The sequence below is a fragment of the Prinia subflava genome, chromosome 18 (assembly GCF_021018805.1).
Source record: "Prinia subflava isolate CZ2003 ecotype Zambia chromosome 18, Cam_Psub_1.2, whole genome shotgun sequence".
In the NCBI taxonomy this organism is placed as follows: domain Eukaryota; kingdom Metazoa; phylum Chordata; class Aves; order Passeriformes; family Cisticolidae; genus Prinia; species Prinia subflava.
Window position 1 is genome coordinate 12,556,565 of NC_086264.1, and position 18,575 is coordinate 12,575,139.

Sequence of the window (18,575 nt, forward strand, 5' to 3'; positions counted from 1 at the left end):
CTGAACTCAAACATAGCCAGCTCTAAAAGCCCTCAGCCACAAGTGAAACACTGGTTTGAAACCAGCACCGCTGTTAGCACCGATTTTTCCTGTTAACGCCTGGATCCGGGGCGGGTTTGCCCCGCGGGTTTGCGCGGATGCTCCCGCTCCTCGCCGGTATCCCGGGACACAGGGACACACCGGGGGGCGGCGGGGACCGGCTCCCCCCGGGATGGAAAGCGCAGGCCCGGCGGGGTTTGGGGAAGGGAGGGAGGACACGCAGCCTCCTCCCGCAACCCCATCCAGGGGCGCTCCGCCGCCCGCAGCCCGCCCGGGAGCCGAGCGGGGCGGTCGGAGCGCGGAGGGGAGGGGAGTTCCGCCGCCGCCGCCGCCAGCGCCGGGAGAGACGCTCCGCCTGGGGAAGGGCACGGGGAGACACTCCTCCTCCCCCGCCGCCCGCCCTCCTTCCCTTCCTCCGGCGGCTCCGCGAACCAGGAACCGCGGCGGCGGCGGCGGCGGCGGCGGCGGCGGGCTCCGTGCGTGAGAAGCCCCGCGGCGCCGGGAGCCGCCGGGAGCCGCCGGGAGCCGCCGGGGCGGGCGGCGCGGGCGGGGGCGGCGGGGGCGCCGCGGCCGCCGGGCGCTGCGAGGGGCCGGGCGGCACCGGAGGGGGCGGGAGGGGGGGAGGAAAAAGTTTACACCCTCGCCACTCTCCTCCCTCCTCTTCCTTGGTGGCGCAGATGGGAGTTTTACCTGGAATGACATAAGTTTAATTTTTTATTTTTTCGGGGTTTTTTTTTAGATTTTTTTTTATTTTATTTTTGGGAGGGTGTCTCTCTCCCTCCCTCTCCGCCCCTTCTTCCCCCCACCCCCAAAATCCCCCTTCCTCCCCCACCGGTGTTGGATCCACCCCCCGTTCCCCTCCGCCGCCGGGCGAGGGTGTGACCCGCGGGAACACCCACCCACCTAGGCGTCCATGGTGGGAGCTGTCCGCCGAGCCGAGCCGAGCCGCGCCGAGCCGAGCCGCGGGCACCCCGCCGCCTGCCGCCGCCGCGGCTCCCTCCCGCCGCCCGGCCGCGCTCCCGCTGCTTCCTCCGCGTACTTTTTTTTTTTAATTTTTTTTTTTTTTTTTTTTTTTTTTTTTTTACCCTGGGTGGCGGTGCGGGCTCCCGGATGGTTCGCTGCCAGTAGCCGGGGGCCGCGCCTCCTCCCCCCGCCGCGCCACCATGTCGTAGGGGAGGTGAGTGAGTGCAGCGCGGAGCCTTGCGCGGGGCGAGCAGCGGCGCGGGGGGCAGCGGGGCGGGTGTCCGGCACACCGGCCGGCGTATCCAGGTCACGGCTAGTCCCGTCCCCATCCGTGAAAACTTCGCGGGAAGGACACGTCCATTGCTCGCCAGCGCCCGCGGGGAAGCGCGGCGGCGGCGGCGGCTCCTGCGCGGGTTGCGCCGCGGGCGCTGGGAGCCTTCTCCTCGGCCCGTGAGTGCGGGTCGATATTTGGCAGAACGGGAGAACGAGAGGGGCACGTGACAGCCCAAATCCCGGGGATGTTGGCGCTTTGGCCGTGACTCCGGGATACGAACCCGCAGCGGCACACGCGGGGTCCCTGCGGGCGCGCACGGGCGATTGCGGGAGAAGGTGCGCGGTGCCCGGAGCTGCCGCTGCCCGGCGGGCTCGGCCCCCCGCCCCGCGCCCGGGGACACCGCTGTCACCCCGCGGGGCCGCGGAGCTGTCCCCGCCGGGCCGTGCGCGCACCTGGGGCCGGCGGCGGGGCTCTCCGGGGCCGCTGACCGGGGGCTGGGGGCGGTATTTAGGGAGCGAGTTGGGAGCGCATCGCCTGAAAGTTTGCTCGGCGGCTTTTTTTTCCTTTCTTGCTGGTTTTTTTTTTTTTTTTTTCGGATAGACTGGGAAAAGGGTATTCTGCAGCCGGGACGCAGGGGGACACTGGGGAATGGGAGGTGGCAGCAACCCGGGGGCCAGGAGTCGTTCCGGCGACTCCTCTGGCTGGGGAGAGGCGGCGGGCGGGGCGCCCGGCGGGATGCGCGGCTGCCGCGGAGCGGAGCCAGCCCGGCGGGGAGCGGAGGACGAGTCCTTGAACCCTCCTGCGCTCCGCCGCCGCCGCTCCTCCGCTCCTTCTTTTTTTTTTTTTTTTTTTTTTTTTTCTCCTTCCCTTACATTTCCCTTCTTCCTTTTCTTCCCCCTCCACCTAATTATTTTTATTTTTTAAAAAAATTTTCCCCCGGTTCAATCTCCGCCGCATCTGCACGGGTGCGCATTGACAGGCGGAAACCCCGGGCCGGCGGGGAGGCGATGCCCGGCCCTGCGGCCGGCGGGCACGGGGCGGGGGCGGCCGCGCCCCTCACCTGTGCGGGGGGATCCCGGCACCACCGGCCGGGCCGGGGGTGAGCGGGGCGGTGCGGGGGGACCCCGCGGGCGGGCGGAGCGCGGTCCCTGCGGCTTTAAGGAGATGCGTTTCCCAGGCTGTGTCGCAGCAACTTTGTATCAGTCATGTCGCCCGGCCGCTGAGTGACGGCGCGGCGCGGCCAATGGCGCTCCCGCCTGGCCCCGGCCGCGCCGCGCTCCGCGCCGCGCCCGCCAATCGCGCCGGGCGGCGGGCGGGACGTAAACTTGAACTTTATGTGGGCATGTGACATGTTTTTAAAGGACTTGGCACCTTTTCGCGTCCCCTCCCGGGTGCCGCTCCGTGTCACCGGGCGGCGCGGCGCGCCTCGGGCGGGCGGGGAGGCGGGGGAGCCGCGCCGCCCGCCCCGCCGCCGCCCCGCGCTCCGCTGCGCGCTCCGCGGGGCTCGGGGACGCGCCCCGCCGCAACAGGTACCGGGGCCGGGCCGGGGGCACCGCTCCGCTCCCCGAACCGCCGAGGGGCTGCGGCTGGCGGGGTGCGGAGGGGGGGCTCGGCAGCGGGGCCCGCCCGTGAAGGGCGGGGAGCGGCGTTTGCACGGGGAAAAAAAGCGCTTTTCTCATCCGCGGGGGGCGGCCGGCACCAGGGGGCCGAAATTGGGTTTGGACTGTCGGATCCCCCTTCCCCCCCGGGAGGAGAGGGGAGGGATGGAGCTCCCGGGCACTGCTGGGCTCCGCAGGCGTCACAACCCGGGCTGCACCTGCGGGGAGGCGGCCGGGCGGGGGGCACGGAGCGGTGGGGGCTCCCCGGAGCCGCGGTGATGCTCCTGGTAAAGAGGAGCGAACAGGGAAATATCGGCGAGCGTGGGGTGAACAGGGAAATATCGGCGAGCGTGGGGTGAACAGGGAAATATCGGCGAGCGTGGGGTGAACAGGGAAATATCGGCGAGCGTGGGGTGAACAGGGAAATATCGCCGTGCGTGGGTGTTCGGGGGGACCCGCGCCGGGGCCGCGCAGGTGCCGGGGCTGCCCGCAGCGCCCCGGTGCGCCGGAGGAAAGGGGGAAAACCCCAGCCCAGGCGTGAAACTCAGTCCCCTGAGCAGCCTGGTGTCGGCGGGGTGGCTGGCAGACAGTGAAACTTAAAGGAAATTTCGTTTACAAACACTGCTTGAACCACCAGTTTATTATTATTATTTTTTAACTGGGCTTACTTCAGATTTTCCCATATCTAGGTGACCTTTTGGTTGCAGGGATACCAGGTACCATTTGATTTTTTTTTTTTTTTTGAATATTTGGCTGTTGCTGCGAGAATCTGGTTGCATGCCCGGTCGGATATTTTTGCTGTGTTTGTTGATATGTTTGGGGTGACATCCACAACTCGCAGCGTCTCGGTAGCTCTTGGGAGGGGGATTCTGGAGGAGCTGCTGTGCTCTTGCTTTGTAAAGTGTCAGGCAGGGATGATCTTGGTTCTGATAAGTAACACTGAGCTGTGGATGTTTAGCCTGCAGTCAGATTTGTTTAGTGAAAGTTAGTAAAAAGGCGTGTGTGTGCAGTATTTGAAGTGTGGGTTCTGTGCATAGATATTACAGCTAGGCAAGTTGTAATAAGTTCTGCCTAAAAGAGCAAAACCAAACCCTAATGCAGCCAGTAACCTCTGAGATGATCAATTCTGTTCTGGTATCCACCAAGGCACTTGGAGAAACCAGCACTCCCAAAAAATCCCATTTGCTGCTGCATTCTCCCTATTTTATGTCTGTCGTTTTAAACTGAGCCTGTGTCAGGCCACAAATAATCTCTGCTGCTTTTTTGATCCTCTCAGATATATTTATTAGCCTATGCAAGTGCAGGATCAGGGTATTTTCTAATTTCTTTTCCTTTGTGTGACCCAGATTTTTATTCGCTGAAGTTTTAGAGTATGCTTGCCTATTGATTATATGTGAAGTTTGAATTTTACTGCTGTGGGAGAAGTTGCTACAAAGCTCAAAAACTGGTGTAATGTTAGGCCTGTAACAGAGATTTCCTGGTATGCAGTGGTTCTGCTGGTGTTTCTGCGAGTTAATTTTAACTTACATCCTAATTTTAAGCCTTAACTAAGTTTCCTGGTTCTCAGAAATGCGGGTCACTCACAGCTGCGATTGATTTCTCAAGGAATTAGGCTTGCTCAGCACTTAAATCAGGGGTAGGTGATTATCTGGGAGTGATTTTTTGTGGAATTAGGCACTTCTGTCTGAAAATTTTAGACTATAGGAATGTGATTTGATATACATGATGATGTGAGACACATAATTTTAGGTTCTAATAAAATTTGTGCTTGAGGGAAATGTAGGCATTGGGCTATAGCTCCAATTAAGTAAGGGCAAAGAAATATCCAAGTCCTTCAGTTTAAGGTTTTTTGTTTTGTTTTTATAATTTTGCTGAAAATAACGTAGTTAAGTAGTGTTAAATAAAGGGATTGAACACTATATTAAATAATGGAAAATGAATACATTCAGAAAGGAAAAACTACTTGCATAATATTGATATTAGAACTGTTGGCCCTTGAGTTTCTAATGATACTATGAGCCAAATCCTTAAAAAATCAGAAATTGTTGTTACTTTTCAGATTATTGGAGACTAGTTCATACATTTTGCTCCTTACCTCGAGAAAGCAGCATGTGGGATGGGAGGCGGTTTTTTAGGGTCCATTTTAGAACAAGGTTTGCTTTTCTTTATGTATTTCTATATTTCTTTATGTATTCCTCCTGCTGGAGGTTTGCACGATTGTCAGAGTTATGGATCCCTTTAACAGCCATGCGTTCCCACATAGTCTGAGCCCCTTCCTCTGTGGCAGAAATGTTTCCTACTGATCTTCTGTCCTGCTTTTCTCCCCACACCTTCATGTCTCAAAGAATTTTGTGTAGCTGGGAAGGGGTGAGTCAGCTCCCAGCCCCTCAGAACCTCCTAAAGCATCCCGTGTTGTGCTGGATGGTGAGGATGATGAAGAGAAACCCCCTTAAACAGCAGTCCCCTTGCTTGGTTGTCCCTGTAACATGGCAGTGGAAGGTCCTTGGAGGAGCAGAGCTGTAATGAGCAATTTCCACAGGGTTTGGACCTGCCTGCCACCAGTGCATCCTTTCAGGACCTCTCTGGATCCCCTCCTTCCTCACTCCCCCTTTTTTTTTTTGGGTGAGGGCAGCCCTGGCACAGCTGGCACTGACCATGGGGCTGTGGCCAGCGAGGGTGGCTGTGCTGACATTGCCAAGCCGTTCCTTTTGGGGCAGGGCTGGGAGCAGTAATTTGGGTGTTCCCTGACTGCTGAGCTGTTTTCTCCCTGAACCCATAGGGCTGTCACATCCATGAGACCTTTTCCCTCTGTTTGATTGAAATTGGACAAATGGTTGAGAGATGATGGATGGGGCAGGGAAATGGGACTGGCAGGCAGAGAGAGAGTGAGGAGGATAGACAGAGAAAGCGGATACGCCTTGTTTCCTTAGGAAATTAGGAAATTTCCTTAGGAAGTCACACTGTCCTGTCATTAATTTTACCTTTTTATATATGTCTTTGCTAGTTATGGAGACAAAAGGATACCACAGCTACCCAGAAGGCTTAGATATGGAGAGACGGTGGGGTCAAGTTTCTCAGTCTGTGGAGTATTCTTCCATAGGTGCTGGAGAGCAGACTGATGACAGTAACTACATGGAGATTGTAAACGTAAGCTGCGCCGCCGGCACCTTCCCAAACAGCAGCGCCCCAGGGAACAGCAAAGAAAAACCCGAGCTCCTCTCCTGCCTGCAGCAAGACAGCAGCCAGCCTGGCCTTCTGCCCTCTGACATCAAAAGCGAAACGGAGTCCAAGGAGCTGTCGGCAGCGGTGGCCGAGTCCATGGGGTTGTATATGGATTCCATACGGGACGCCGATTACCACTACGAGCAGCAGAACCAGGGCAGCCCGGGAAAGATCTACCAGAACATGGAGCAGCTGGTGAAGCTCTACAAGGAGAACGGCCACTGCTCCTCGCCCCTGCACGGCGCCAGCAGGCCCTTGAGGTCTCTGATGTCGGACTCGGGCAGCGCGGTGAACGGCGGCGCCGTGCATGTCAAGAGCCCCATCGTGTGTCAAGAGAAGAGCCCGTCGGGCTGCAGCCCTCAGAACATGGCCTCCTCAGGGTGCAGCCCCGCGGGAGTCAACTCCGTGTCCTCCACCACGGCCAGCTTTGGGAGCTTTGCCATGCACAGCCCCATGGGGCAGGGCACCCCTCTGTCGCGCTCGCCCAACGTGGACAGCCGGGGCTCCATGCTGCACAGCCCCGCGCACGTCAGCAACGTCGGCTCGCCGCTTTCCAGCCCCATCAGCAGCATGAAGTCGCCGATTTCCAGCCCTCCCAGCCACTGCAGCGTGAAATCCCCCGTGTCGAGCCCCAACAACATCACCATGAGGTCCTCGGTGTCCAGCCCCGCCAACCTCAACTCCAGGAGCTCCATCGCCAGCCCTTCCAACGCCAACAACAGGTCCACGCGTTCCAGCCCGGCGGTCAGCACGGTGGGCTCGTCCATCTGCAGCCCCGCCAACAGCTCCGTGGGGTTCCCGCCTCCCGGCACGCCGGCGGGGCCCGGCAGAAGCCAAGACGCCGTTCCCAGCCCAGAAACAAAAGACAAGGGCGCTCAAGAGCTGGCGTTTCCCAAGATGGAGGAGATGGAGAGCGCCGTCTCCAACAGCAGCCAGATGAACCTCGTGCAGTTCATCAAGCCCGAGCCCGACGGCTCCTTCGGCAGCGCCTGCATCGGCGACAGCGGCGCCAAGATGAGCTCCGAGCCCCCCTTCCCCGTACCAGTGAAGCAAGAGTCGGCCAAACACCCTTGTTCTGGTGCCTCCTTCAAAGGGAACCAAGCAGTGAATCCTTTCCCGTTTACGGATGGCTCGTATTTTTCTTTTATGGATGACAAGGACTATTACTCTCTTTCTGGGATTTTAGGACCACCCGTTTCTTCGTTCGACGGCAACTGCGAAGGCAGCGGTTTTCCAAACCCAGGCCTGCGTGTGGGGATTAAGCAGGAGCCTGATGATGGCAGCTATTACCAGGAGAGCAGCATCCCATCCTCTGCCATCGTGGGGGTAAATTCGGGTGGACAGTCCTTTCACTACAGGATCGGTGCCCAGGGCACGATATCGTTGTCGCGGCCGGTGGCTCGAGAGCAGACATTTCAGCACCTCAGCTCCTTCCCTGCTGTCAGCACGCTCGTGGAGACCTGGAAGTCGCATTCAGAGTTGGCATCCAGAAGAAGTGATGGGTATCCAGTTCTAGAGTACATTCCAGAAAACGTATCCAGGTGAGCTGGCAAACTGCTGCCTTTTTATTTTTCTTTTTTTTTTGTCTCCTTATTTATTCTCCTTTCTTCCCCTCCATTAACCAAACAACGTGTGAATTCAGAGCAGGGTGGTATTCCTCAAGTCTGATGCATAATTCTTCGTTTGAATTTCAGTTCCTGTTAGATTTGTTGCTATCTTTGCTGTATTTTACTCTGCCTTTAATAAAAACAAAGTGCTGGCTTTAATATTTAAGAAGAACATATTATATTCTGTTGTTATTAGGTTTGAAGGTATAGCTTTAGTATGTTTATGAGCTCTTACTACTACAAATGTTGTTTTTCCCATAATGAGAGCTTAGTAAAATTGCTCTCTTGTGTCCTATAATGGTTATTCTTTCTTAGCTAGTGCTTGAATGCGTGGTACCTCAGATGAAATGTTGAGATGAGGATAAGAAAATGATACTGTCAGGAATCTGTTTGTGTGAAGAAGCATGGTTCTGTGTTTGCACTGGACTTTAACTGGTTAAGCTTAAAAAACTAAACGTTACAAGCCTGTGGCAACGTATTATTTCTGTATTTTAGCTGTAGGAACATTTGGTTTATATATATAGAAAAATGCCTCCAGAAGGAGGAGGGCTGTTAAAACTTGATGCATTTGAAAGGGAGAAACGGATAAAGTGATCTCTCCTCACTTCTGGTGGAAGAGAAATGAGCAAGTGCCATCTGAATTCGGGGTCCTTCTCCAGGCAGGTGTCCTTGTATCTGGTGAGGGATGCCTGTTTCCTCAGCCATGTAGTTTCAGAGTCAATAGCACGAGTTCTGAAGCACCTCTGACAGCATCACTGAGTTCAGATGGTTGCACAGCACACCCCTGGACCCAGCAGGCTCACCAAAGGTTTGTGCCAAAGCTCAAATAGCCACTAAAAGATTGGCATTTACCTTTGTCAAGTGGGTTTTATTTTTTTTTGCTCATCACGAGCTGCGCAGCTGCCCTGGGTGAATGAAGCATCTGCCTTATTCTTGGAGTTGGGGTGAGGAGGATGCGTGGTGTTTTCCATATTTGTGTGATACTACAGATTTCTGGAAATAGCCTTGCAGTGAAAAACATAATATCTAAAATAATGGTGCTTTTCAGGAGGGAAATCGGCCTATCTACCTGTAAGGCAAAAAAAACCCCAAATTTACCTGTTCTTATTTTATTCTCAGTTCTGTCCAGCAGTGCTGCAATCTTTCTATCATTTTGTAGGCCATACTTCACTTTTTCCTTGGCCATTTCCAAAATGGTCTAGAAAAAACCTGCACTTTTTATATATGGAACTTGAAAGGGCTGTATCCAATCATCATGCTGAACTTTGCATGCAGGTGGTTATTTCTTATCATCCACTCTTGTCTTAAATGTACTTTCTTGGCTTAAGGAAGATGAAGTCACCGTTTTCTAGTTTACCTGATGAAATTTTCATAAATTGCATTATTTATATGGTGGGAAAAGTTCACCAGAAGACCGATTTGGAATGCTTGAATACAAAGACACAATATTTTACTGCCTTTGTGGCTGAGCACTGTTGCTTGGACAGGTAGCTCCTGCCAGCTGTGAGAAATCTTGTGTGGCTGAATGCTTGCATTGAGGCAGGGCTGTCATCCATTGCAGGGGCAGGCACAACAAACAAGGAAATAATGCTAAAAGGAGCCTGGTTGCCATCAATAGTTGTGTTTGGAGTGGCAGATTCTCACAAGGCTTTTAAAGGAGTCTGACATTAGTGCACGGTGGCTGTGGGTCAGTAAATGTAATCAGATTTGGTGATGACATAGGCTGGGTGGCTCTCTGTGGTTGTTCTCGAAGCTGGGCTCTCTGGAGGATGTGCAGGTGAGCGTGGCTGCCAGGACTGAAATCCTGGAATGTTTTAGTGCCCGGAGCTGTTGCGTGTGGGATTCTGTTCAGGTGATGGGGATCTGTGGGGTTGCGACACTGCGGGCACCCCGATCTGTGCTCCAGATTGGGACACGTGTCACCACCCCAAATCTCAGAACCAACCCCATTATTTAACTAAGGGTTGCTCCTGATCTGGCTGGTGATGGCTCTGTGCCAACAGCACAGCCAGGACCTGTGCAAAGCCCTTAAAAATTTCAAGGTGAATCTGTGTAGAGATCATTTTAGCAGTCCAGAGGTGCCTGCTGAGATATTTGTCTGCTGGTGAGACAAATGACAAAAACTCCACATAAGATGTCACACATGTAAAAGCTCAGCCTTGCTCTGGAACCTCAGACTGATTTTTTTTTTCCCTCTTCGTTTCTGTGCTGTCTTGCAGCTAGAACAGAGGCAATCATGCTCCCATCAGTTGGTGCTCTGAGGTGTTGTAATAAAACACACATAGCTTAAAACCACGCCAGACCCAACACCCCAAGGCTGGTTTCAGCTGTCCCATTTCCATGGGGGATTGCACAACGCCTCTTCCTCCTCCCTGGCATCAGAACAGCAGCATCTCACCTCTGTCCTCTCCATCCAAACCAGATCCTTGCTATTCCCAGGCAGCTTTTTTTGCATCTCACCTCTGTCCTCTCCATCCAAACCAGATCCTTGCTATTCCCAGGCAGCTTTTTTTGCATCTCACCTCTGTCCTCTCCATCCAAACCAGATCCTTGCTATTCCCAGGCAGCTTTTTTGCATCTCACCTCTGTTCTCTCCATCCAAACCAGATCCTTGCTATTCCCAGGCAGCTTTTTTTTCCCTGTGTCAATCCTATCAGGCATCGCACATTTTACACATTTTTGCAGCCTGTATTAACCCTTCGAAGTTTTGCAATATTTTAATGTTTCTGGTATTCTGAGCCTTTGACTTTTTTTTTTTTTCAGGGGTACTTAGCTTCCAATATAATATTCTTTGCTGCAGGCAAAGAATAAGGTGAAGGGAAAAAATAGGCTACGAGGTTCTCTAAAGGCAGTAAATGACCAGCATGGAATATGTCTTGTTTTAGCAGCATTATTTTCTGAGCCCTGATGTCATACTCTTTCTAAACTGCCTCAGACTTGCAGCTGACGTGGTGAAAAGGAGTGGGTGGCCAAAAGAGGATGACTTTGACTTTTCATGCTGGTAATGAATCTTTAGAATATTGCTGTAATTTTTTTTTTTCATGTTAAAGTGTCCCCTTTCTTGAATCAGTTACACTTGGTGGTAGAGTCTAATAACCATGGTTGAGGCATTTAAAATGCCTTGCTACCCTGTTGACTGTGCCAATCACCCACTGCCAACCAGAACTTTTCTCTTTTTCTCCTTCAGTTACTTTTATTAGATGTGCACAGTTATGGTTCTTTTTAAGTTAGTTGGTATTAACTTTTTTATGACATTGCAGTTTGTGGTGTTTGAGGAATGAGAGCCTCTTAAGCGAACCCAAATTCGCTTATTCCCTTTAAAATATTTTCCTTCTGCTAATATGCATGCAGAACATGTCTTTGTTTTTGAAAGATTTTGCATTTGTAATTTTTAATAAAGGGTGAATCATACTCGTCTGTCTGTGTATGTAGATTCCTCCCTCCACAAATGGCATTTCTAAGAAATACTGGTTTCTAAACTAAGTAATGGCTAAGTGGGCTTGATAAAGAAGGAATGTGCAATTGTGTGATGTCACTGATGGAAACCCACACGAAGAATCCAGATAAGATTTCACCTCAGGGTGATCAGTGCGTGTCAGAATTGGGGTGCAAGCCTCAGCCCCATGATTATGTGCCAATTATGTGATTTTCAGAGTGGCCTGCAGAAATGCCATGGCAGCTTAAAACAACTGTAAAAATTGAGGAGGATGGGTGACCTTTGTGCTGCATTTAGCTCTCACCTAAAGCTTCTTCTGCAAATGTGCCTTTTCCCTCTAATTTCCATATTAACTCATGTATGTACACACATATATTTGTTTTTTGCAGTGCCTGTGGAGGAAACAGAGGGTTGATACTCCCACTGTCAATTCTCCCTGCCAGTTCCACTGGTGCAATCCAGTGTGGGAAGAATTCACAAAGTTTGGTGTGCTGCTATTCACAAAGTTTCGTGTTTTAATGTGAATCGCGTGTGTTAATCTATAATCGTGTCTCAAGAAATTTTTCATCAGACACTGATAAAATTTTAGGGATGACTTATACCTGTCTGTTCACATGTGTTAGTATTTATTTCTTAGACCCTACTTGAAAAAGCTTCTCCAAAAAACCCATCCCAGCTTAACCAAAACCAGAAAGCAACCCAACATCATGATCTTGATTTATCTGTAGCCTTTACTGGCTTGAATTGATTCTGGTTAAAATCCGATTTCAGACTATTGCAAGTATTTTTGTAAATAAACTTTTATGTTAAATATTACCTAGAATAGTCACTTATCAGAATTATACCTGCCAGGAAGATAAAGGTCTGGTAAATATTATTTTTAGAATTTATGAATGGCCTTGACCTCAGTTTGCTGACGGACTTTTTGAGAAAAGGACTGTGCTGTTAAAATATTCTCCATGCTTGGCAGGGCTGTATTTCCCTTTATCTTCCCAAAAATTTACTGTGCAAACCTTTTTCAGAAATGATTCTCTAACACCATGGACCATAGCCTCAAATCTATATTTTTCCTTTATTTCAATTTGGGAATTTTATGCTTGTTTTTGTAGGCTCTTGTACAATTTTTTGTCTTTTGTTTTTCAATGCAGCTTTGGGTATTCTTTCTTGCTAAAGAAATTAGAAGTTCATATTAATATGTCAGCCCAGGATGAAAGGTTCTCTTGGGCATACCAGCATGCATTGAACAACCTTTTACATTCTACAGCTTTCTTTGTTGTTATTTTGGTGAGGGTGCTGAGTTTTTGTAGTGCTCTTTACTGAGACATTCAAAGTCTGTATAAAGTTATTTTCCCTTAAAACGTGAATGCAAATAATGCCTTATTTTCCCTTAAAATTACACGTATCCATTGCCTCCTGAGCAGTGGAACAGAGAATTGTCTACATGAATGGAAAATTGTGTTCCAGAGGTGGGTGGATCTTCCCCAGCTGGGGAAATCAGAGCTCTGTGGTCAAGCTGAGTGCCAGGATCTGGGGCTTGGTTGTTTCTTTGTGCAGGGATAAATAAATTTGTGTATTTCCAAAACATTTCAGTCGCTGGTTGATGCCACTAACCTTTGCAGTACTTGGAAATCAGTTTGCCATCTTGAATTCTGATGGTAGCTAATAGTTGTTGTCTGGTTTTTGTATCACTTTTGGTGATACGGAATCTCACTGTGACAATCTTGTTTTGTTGGTTTTCTGAAAAACAGGAGGGTGGGCTCACCTTCAATACACGGATTTTAACAACCTAAAAAAGTTTTGGTTATGTTTTTTTCAAACAGCGTGTGTCAGTCCATTTTCATGAGGACTGGAAGACAGAAAAAAATGTATAAAAACCATTTCTGTCCTGTTTTGTGAGGTGTGTGTTGCAGCAAGGCAGGCATGCAGCAGACCCAGTGCTGGTGCAGTTCTCCTGTTGTCTGCAGAGGGAGTAAATTGTTAAGTTGTGGTTCAATAACCTGGCTTTACTCAACCAGCACTTAACATTAATGGAGCTACAACCTGCAGTGCAGCGCTCTGCCTGCCTGAATCACATTGTTGGTGTTTTTCTGGTCCCAGGGGCTGCTGTTGGATGTCACTTGTCGCTGAACAATGTGTTATTTGCAGTGGTGAAAGTGTATTATTTGCAGTTGTGCCTTGTCTGCCCTGATTTTGGTTTTTTCCTTTTGGTTGTATGTGAGAGCCAGGTTGGGTTCCTGATCCAGGTCACTCTGAAGCTCTAAGGTGCAAACAGGACAGTGAAATTTGGTGAGCAGTGATTTGATATGGACAGGAGAACAAACTGAAGAAATGGAAAGGGAACAAAGCTGTGAAATACCCCAGGTATTTCACCTTTCTGAGCCATAATCCCAACACTGATATTTTCAGGGTATGGTTTAAAAAGGAGTTTTCTCTTTTTCAACTGTGTGTATTGAGCCTTTGAACAGAGTTGTAGGAGATGGAGTTAATAATAATGGACTTGTTTTGACCAAAACTTCTTGGAGAACAATGGAGTGCTGTGATTTGAGATTTAAGATCTCAGAGGTCAGAAAATACCCCAGTTAAGGATGAATATAGAACCGTAACTTGTTCTCTGGCAAATGTGTCTTAAAATATGGCTGTCTAAGAGTGATAAAAATGGTCCGGCGAGAAAACTAAAAAGAGTGTGTGAAAAAACAGGTATTAAATCCATCTAAGTTTAGTCGTTTTATCAGTTTTCCCATGCAGCTGGTTGCTACACAGTGCCTGGCGCTCAGCATATGAATTACTTGGGTTGCAGTCTCCTGTGAGTGAGAGATCTGTGGAGAGAGGAGGGGAAAAAAAAAGAAAAAAAATGAAAAAAAGAGAAAAAAATGAAAAAAAAAAAGAAAGAAAAATGAAAAAAAAATGAAAAAAAATGAAAAAAAAAAGGAAAAAAAAAGAAAAAATGGGAAAAAAATGGGAAAAAAATGGGAAAAAAATGGGAAAAAAATGGGAAAAAAATGGGAAAAAAATGGGAAAAAAATGGGAAAAAAATGAAAAAAAAAATAAAAAAAAAAAGAAAAAAAATGAAAAAAAAAGAAAAAAAAAGAAAAAAAAAAGAGGCAGCAGTATTTCCTTTGGGTGCAACGGGCCAGGTTTGTTGTTGGGCACGTGTGAGTGCACCCTAAATAGAGCATGGCAGGATTTGGGTGCTCGCTGCCCTGTGAAGGTCACGGTCTGGCGGGTCCCTCTCCTGCTGGAGCCCCCTTGGCCCTGCTGCTGGAGGAGCTGGCCTTGACCTTGAGGAAGGCACGGCTTTTTTTGGCTTGGGGAAGAGCTGGCAGGGCAGGACGTGCCTGTTTGTCCACACCAGTAGCTCCCAGTGCAGCCCACTCCAGTCCCAGTGCCGGCATCTCCCCCTCTCCATGGGGCTTGCACCCTCCTTGGGCTTGGAAATGTGGATTTGTGTGCATCCTTTCCCTCCTTGTGCTTGGAAATGTGGATTTGTGTGCATCCTTTCCCTCCTTGGGCTTGGAAATGTGGATTTGTGTGCATCCTTTCCCTCCTTGGGCTTGGAAATGTGGATTTGTGTGCATCCTTTCCCTCCTTGGGCTTGGAAATGTGGATTTGTGTGCATCCTTTCCCTCCTTGGGCTTGGAAATGTGGATTTGTGTGCATCCTTTCCCTCCTTGGGCTTGGAAATGTGGATTTGTGTGCATCCTTTCCCTCCTTGGGCTTGGAAATGTGGATTTGTGTGCATCCTTTCCCTCCTTGGGCTTGGAAATGTGGATTTGTGTGCATCCTTTCCCTCCTTGGGCTTGGAAATGTGGATTTGTGTGCATCCTTTCCCTCCTTGGGCTTGGAAATGTGGATTTGTGTGCATCCTTTCCCTCCTTGGGCTTGGAAATGTGGATTTGTGTGCATCCTTTCCCTCCTTGGGCTTGGAAATGTGGATTTGTGTGCATCCTTTCCCTCCTTGGGCTTGGAAATGTGGATTTGTGTGCATCCTTTCCTTCCTTGGGCTTGGAAATGTGGATTTGTGTGCATCCTTTCCTTCCTTAGGCTTGGAAATGTGGATTTGTGTGCATCCTTTCCCTCCTTGGGCTTGGAAATGTGGATTTATGTTCCGTGCCTTTCCCCTCAGGGACCCCAGGAATTTACAAAAATGAGGGTTGGTTTGCTTTCTAAGGCGAAATTTTCAAATAAATGGTCTCCAAAGGGGAGGCTTTGTGACCTTGTTTGGGTTTGTTTGGGGTTTTGTTTGTTTTGTTTTGCTTACAGTTAAGTTTATTAATATGGTTTATCGGAGCTTAACAGTGTGTTTTCTGAAAGGGAGTTGATCTGGAGGTTTTTATTTTGCTGAAATCAATGCTGAAAGATTTAAAACATGAAAACCAACCCTCCCCCCCATCCCACTGCAATCTCCAGAAACCCTCTCCCAAAACAACAAAAAAAAAAGTGGAGAAAACCAAATCTGTGCTGTTCATTTTGGATTCTTAAAAGTATAAGTAACACTGGTGGTATCTATTCAGTGCATGAATATGTATTTCTGCAAGATGCCGTTCGTTTACTGAGTTATATTATAGCAGAAGTTCCCACACTGCTGGTGGATCACAAAATAACAAATCACAAAATCACAAAATAATAAAATGAATTTTATTTCTTTATCTTGAACAGTTAATTAAGCGCCTGCAATTACATTAGAGCTTGTTGTTAGCCAGTTGCTAAATTAAATTTCTCCAAATCTGCGATCTTTAAGCTGTGTGTTGGCCTCGTGAACAAACTGATAGCCTAAATTTCATATTTGGAGGTAGGGTTACTTGGTTGCATTAATATATAATGTTATTTTTTGAAAAGGAGGGGAAAAAAAAAGTAAATTTTGGTTAGAACCTCTGAGCAGAAGCAGAATCCAGTATTTTTGGATAATATGTAAAATGGCTTGCAGGAATCTGTACATGGGTATGCTGCTGATTATGTGGTGATAATAATAGATCAAAGAGTTACAGCCCTGAGGTTAAAAAGCAAATTTCAGACTAATTGCTGAACATTTCTGACGATTTTTATATCACTTTACTCGTTTCCATCCTATCTCCTAAACAATACTTGCATCTGGAGGTGAAATAACTTTTTTGAATGAGCTTTCCAGGCTAAAATTTGTGCTGAGTACATGAGTCTCTTCTATTGTGCTTTTCTTTCCATGTCTGCTTTCGAGAGGTGTTACCCCAAGTTTCTAAAAGTGGCAGCTTTATAAACCAATTCCATTGCAATTTTGGGTCTTTGGAACAAAAAAAAAAAGAGATTGAAAACCTCTTATGGTCTTTAACGATGCTTTGTGAGTCTTTTGGATTTGTGAGAATGTCAAATTGTTCAAAATTGTTCAAAAACTTCCTTGTTTTTGTGTGTATATGACCATTTTGGGTGTGTGTTCAGCCTTGAGTCTGCAAAACAAAGCATTATTTTAGAGGATTATTTTGGGCAGCATAATCTATCAGTGGTCTGAGAACTTTTAATCAGAGGGCAGAGTGGGGAATTAAATCGTTTGTCCTGACCAGGATTTTGTCTGTCCCAGCTGCCCAGAGCTGGAGGGTCTTGCCAGCATTTTTGGTGATTCTTTTCTGAATCCTGTGTTGTGCTGAGATCGTAGTGCACAGGACAGAGAGTAAACCAGACTTAATTAGCACAGCTGGCTTGATAAAGCAGGATGCCATGGCAGGAACTAAACAGAGCTTTGAACATTACAGAAGATGGGTTTAAACCTCTTTAAGGGAAGAGAGGAGATCCAGTCAAACTTCTGCAGGCTAAAAGATGTTGTAAAATGTGTGAGTTGTCTGTATGATCTTTAACCTGATTGTTGTAGCGGAAAATTATTAACTGTCCTGAAATGGTGTATAAGCTTGAGTAGAATCGAATTCTGATCACCAAATCAGTTTTCCTGTATCTCTATCAATTGTCAATACTGCTTTGCTGCTCTCTGAGAGATCCAGGCTGGGCAGGGAAGGGGCAGGTGCGGAGTGTGGCTGTCAGAGTGGCTTGTGCAGGGAGCCCCGTGCCCGTGTGCCCCGGGAGTGTCACCCACCGTGTCACCCACCGTGTCCTCACAGAGCCCTGTGTCCCCTGGGAGCGTGTCACCCACCGTGTCCTCACGGAGCCCCATGTGCCCCCAGGAGTCTGTCACCCACCGTGTCCTCATGGAGCCCCGTGTCCCCCGGGAGCGTGTCACCTGCTGTGTCACCCACTGTGCCACCTGCTGTGTCGTCACAGAGCCCTGTGTCCCCCCGGGAGCGTGTCACCCACCGTGTCCTCACAGAGCGCCGTGTTTGTGCGCCCCGGGAGCGTGTCACCCACCGTGTCACCCACCATGTCCTCACAGAGCCCCGTGTCTCCCCAGGAGTCTGTCACCCGCCGTGTCCTCACGGAGCCCCATGTGCCCCCAGGAGCGTGTCACCCGCCGTGTCACCCACCGTGTCACCCGCCGTGTCCTCACAGAGCCCTATGTGCCCTGGGGGTGTGTCACCCGCTGTGTCCTCACGGAGTCCTGTGTCCCCCTGGGAGTCTGTCACCCACCGTGTCACCCACCGTGTCCTCACAAAGCGCCGTGTCCCTCGGGAGCGTGTCACCCACCATGTCACCCACCATGTCCTCACGGAGCCCTGTATCCCCTGTATCCCCCAGGAGTGTGTCACCCACCGTGTCATCCACCATGTCCTCACAGAGCCCCGTGTCTCCCCGGGAGTGTCACCCAGTGTGTCACCCGCCGTGTCCTCACGGAGCCCCATGTGCCCCCAGGAGCGTGTCACCCACCGTGTCCTCACGGAGCCCCATGTGCCCCCAGGAGTCTGTCACCCCCTGTGTCCTCATGGAGCCCCGTATCCCCCGGGAGCGTGTCACCTGCAGTGTCACCCCCTGTGTCACCCGCTGTGTCGTCACAGAGCCCTGTGTCCCCCCGGGAGCGTGTCACCCACCGTGTCCTCACAGAGCGCTGTGTTTGTGCGCCCCGGGAGCGTGTCACCCACCGTGTCACCCACCATGTCCTCACAGAGCCCCGTGTCTCCCCGGGAGCGTGTCACCCACCGTGTCCTCACGGAGCCCCATGTGCCCCCAGGAGCGTGTCACCCACCGTGTCACCCACCGTGTCACCCGCCGTGTCCTCACAGAGCCCTATGTGCCCTGGGGGTGTGTCACCCGCTGTGTCCTCACGGAGTCCTGTGTCCCCCTGGGAGTCTGTCACCCGCCATGTCACCCACTGTGTCACCCACCGTGTCCTCACAGAGCGCCGTGTTTGTGTCACCCGCCGTGTCACCCACCGTGTCCTCATGGAGCCCTGTGTCCATGAGCCCCGGGAGCGTGTCACCCACTGTGTCCTCATGGAGCCCTATGTGCCCCGGGGGCGTGTCACCTGCCGTGTCACCCACTGTGTCCTCACAGAGCCCTATGTGCCCCCAGGAGCGTGTCACCCA

General features: G+C 50.3%; 1 protein-coding gene across 2 annotated transcripts in view; it reads left to right on the plus strand.

Moving 5' to 3' along the window:
• Positions 1–951: 951 nt before the first annotated feature.
• NR3C2 (nuclear receptor subfamily 3 group C member 2) overlaps positions 952–18,575 on the plus strand; it is a 175,433-nt gene continuing 157,809 nt past the window's right edge. Inside the window, exons 1-2 of one of the 2 annotated variants that reach the window (XM_063415241.1) lie at positions 952–1,216; positions 5,879–7,637. In XM_063415241.1, the coding sequence (XP_063271311.1) occupies positions 5,881–7,637 (1,757 nt within the window). In that variant the 5' untranslated portion in view covers positions 952–1,216; positions 5,879–5,880. Of the gene's footprint in view, positions 1,217–5,865; positions 7,638–18,575 lie in introns of those variants that run through there. The other variant, XM_063415240.1, reaches the window with a different exon arrangement.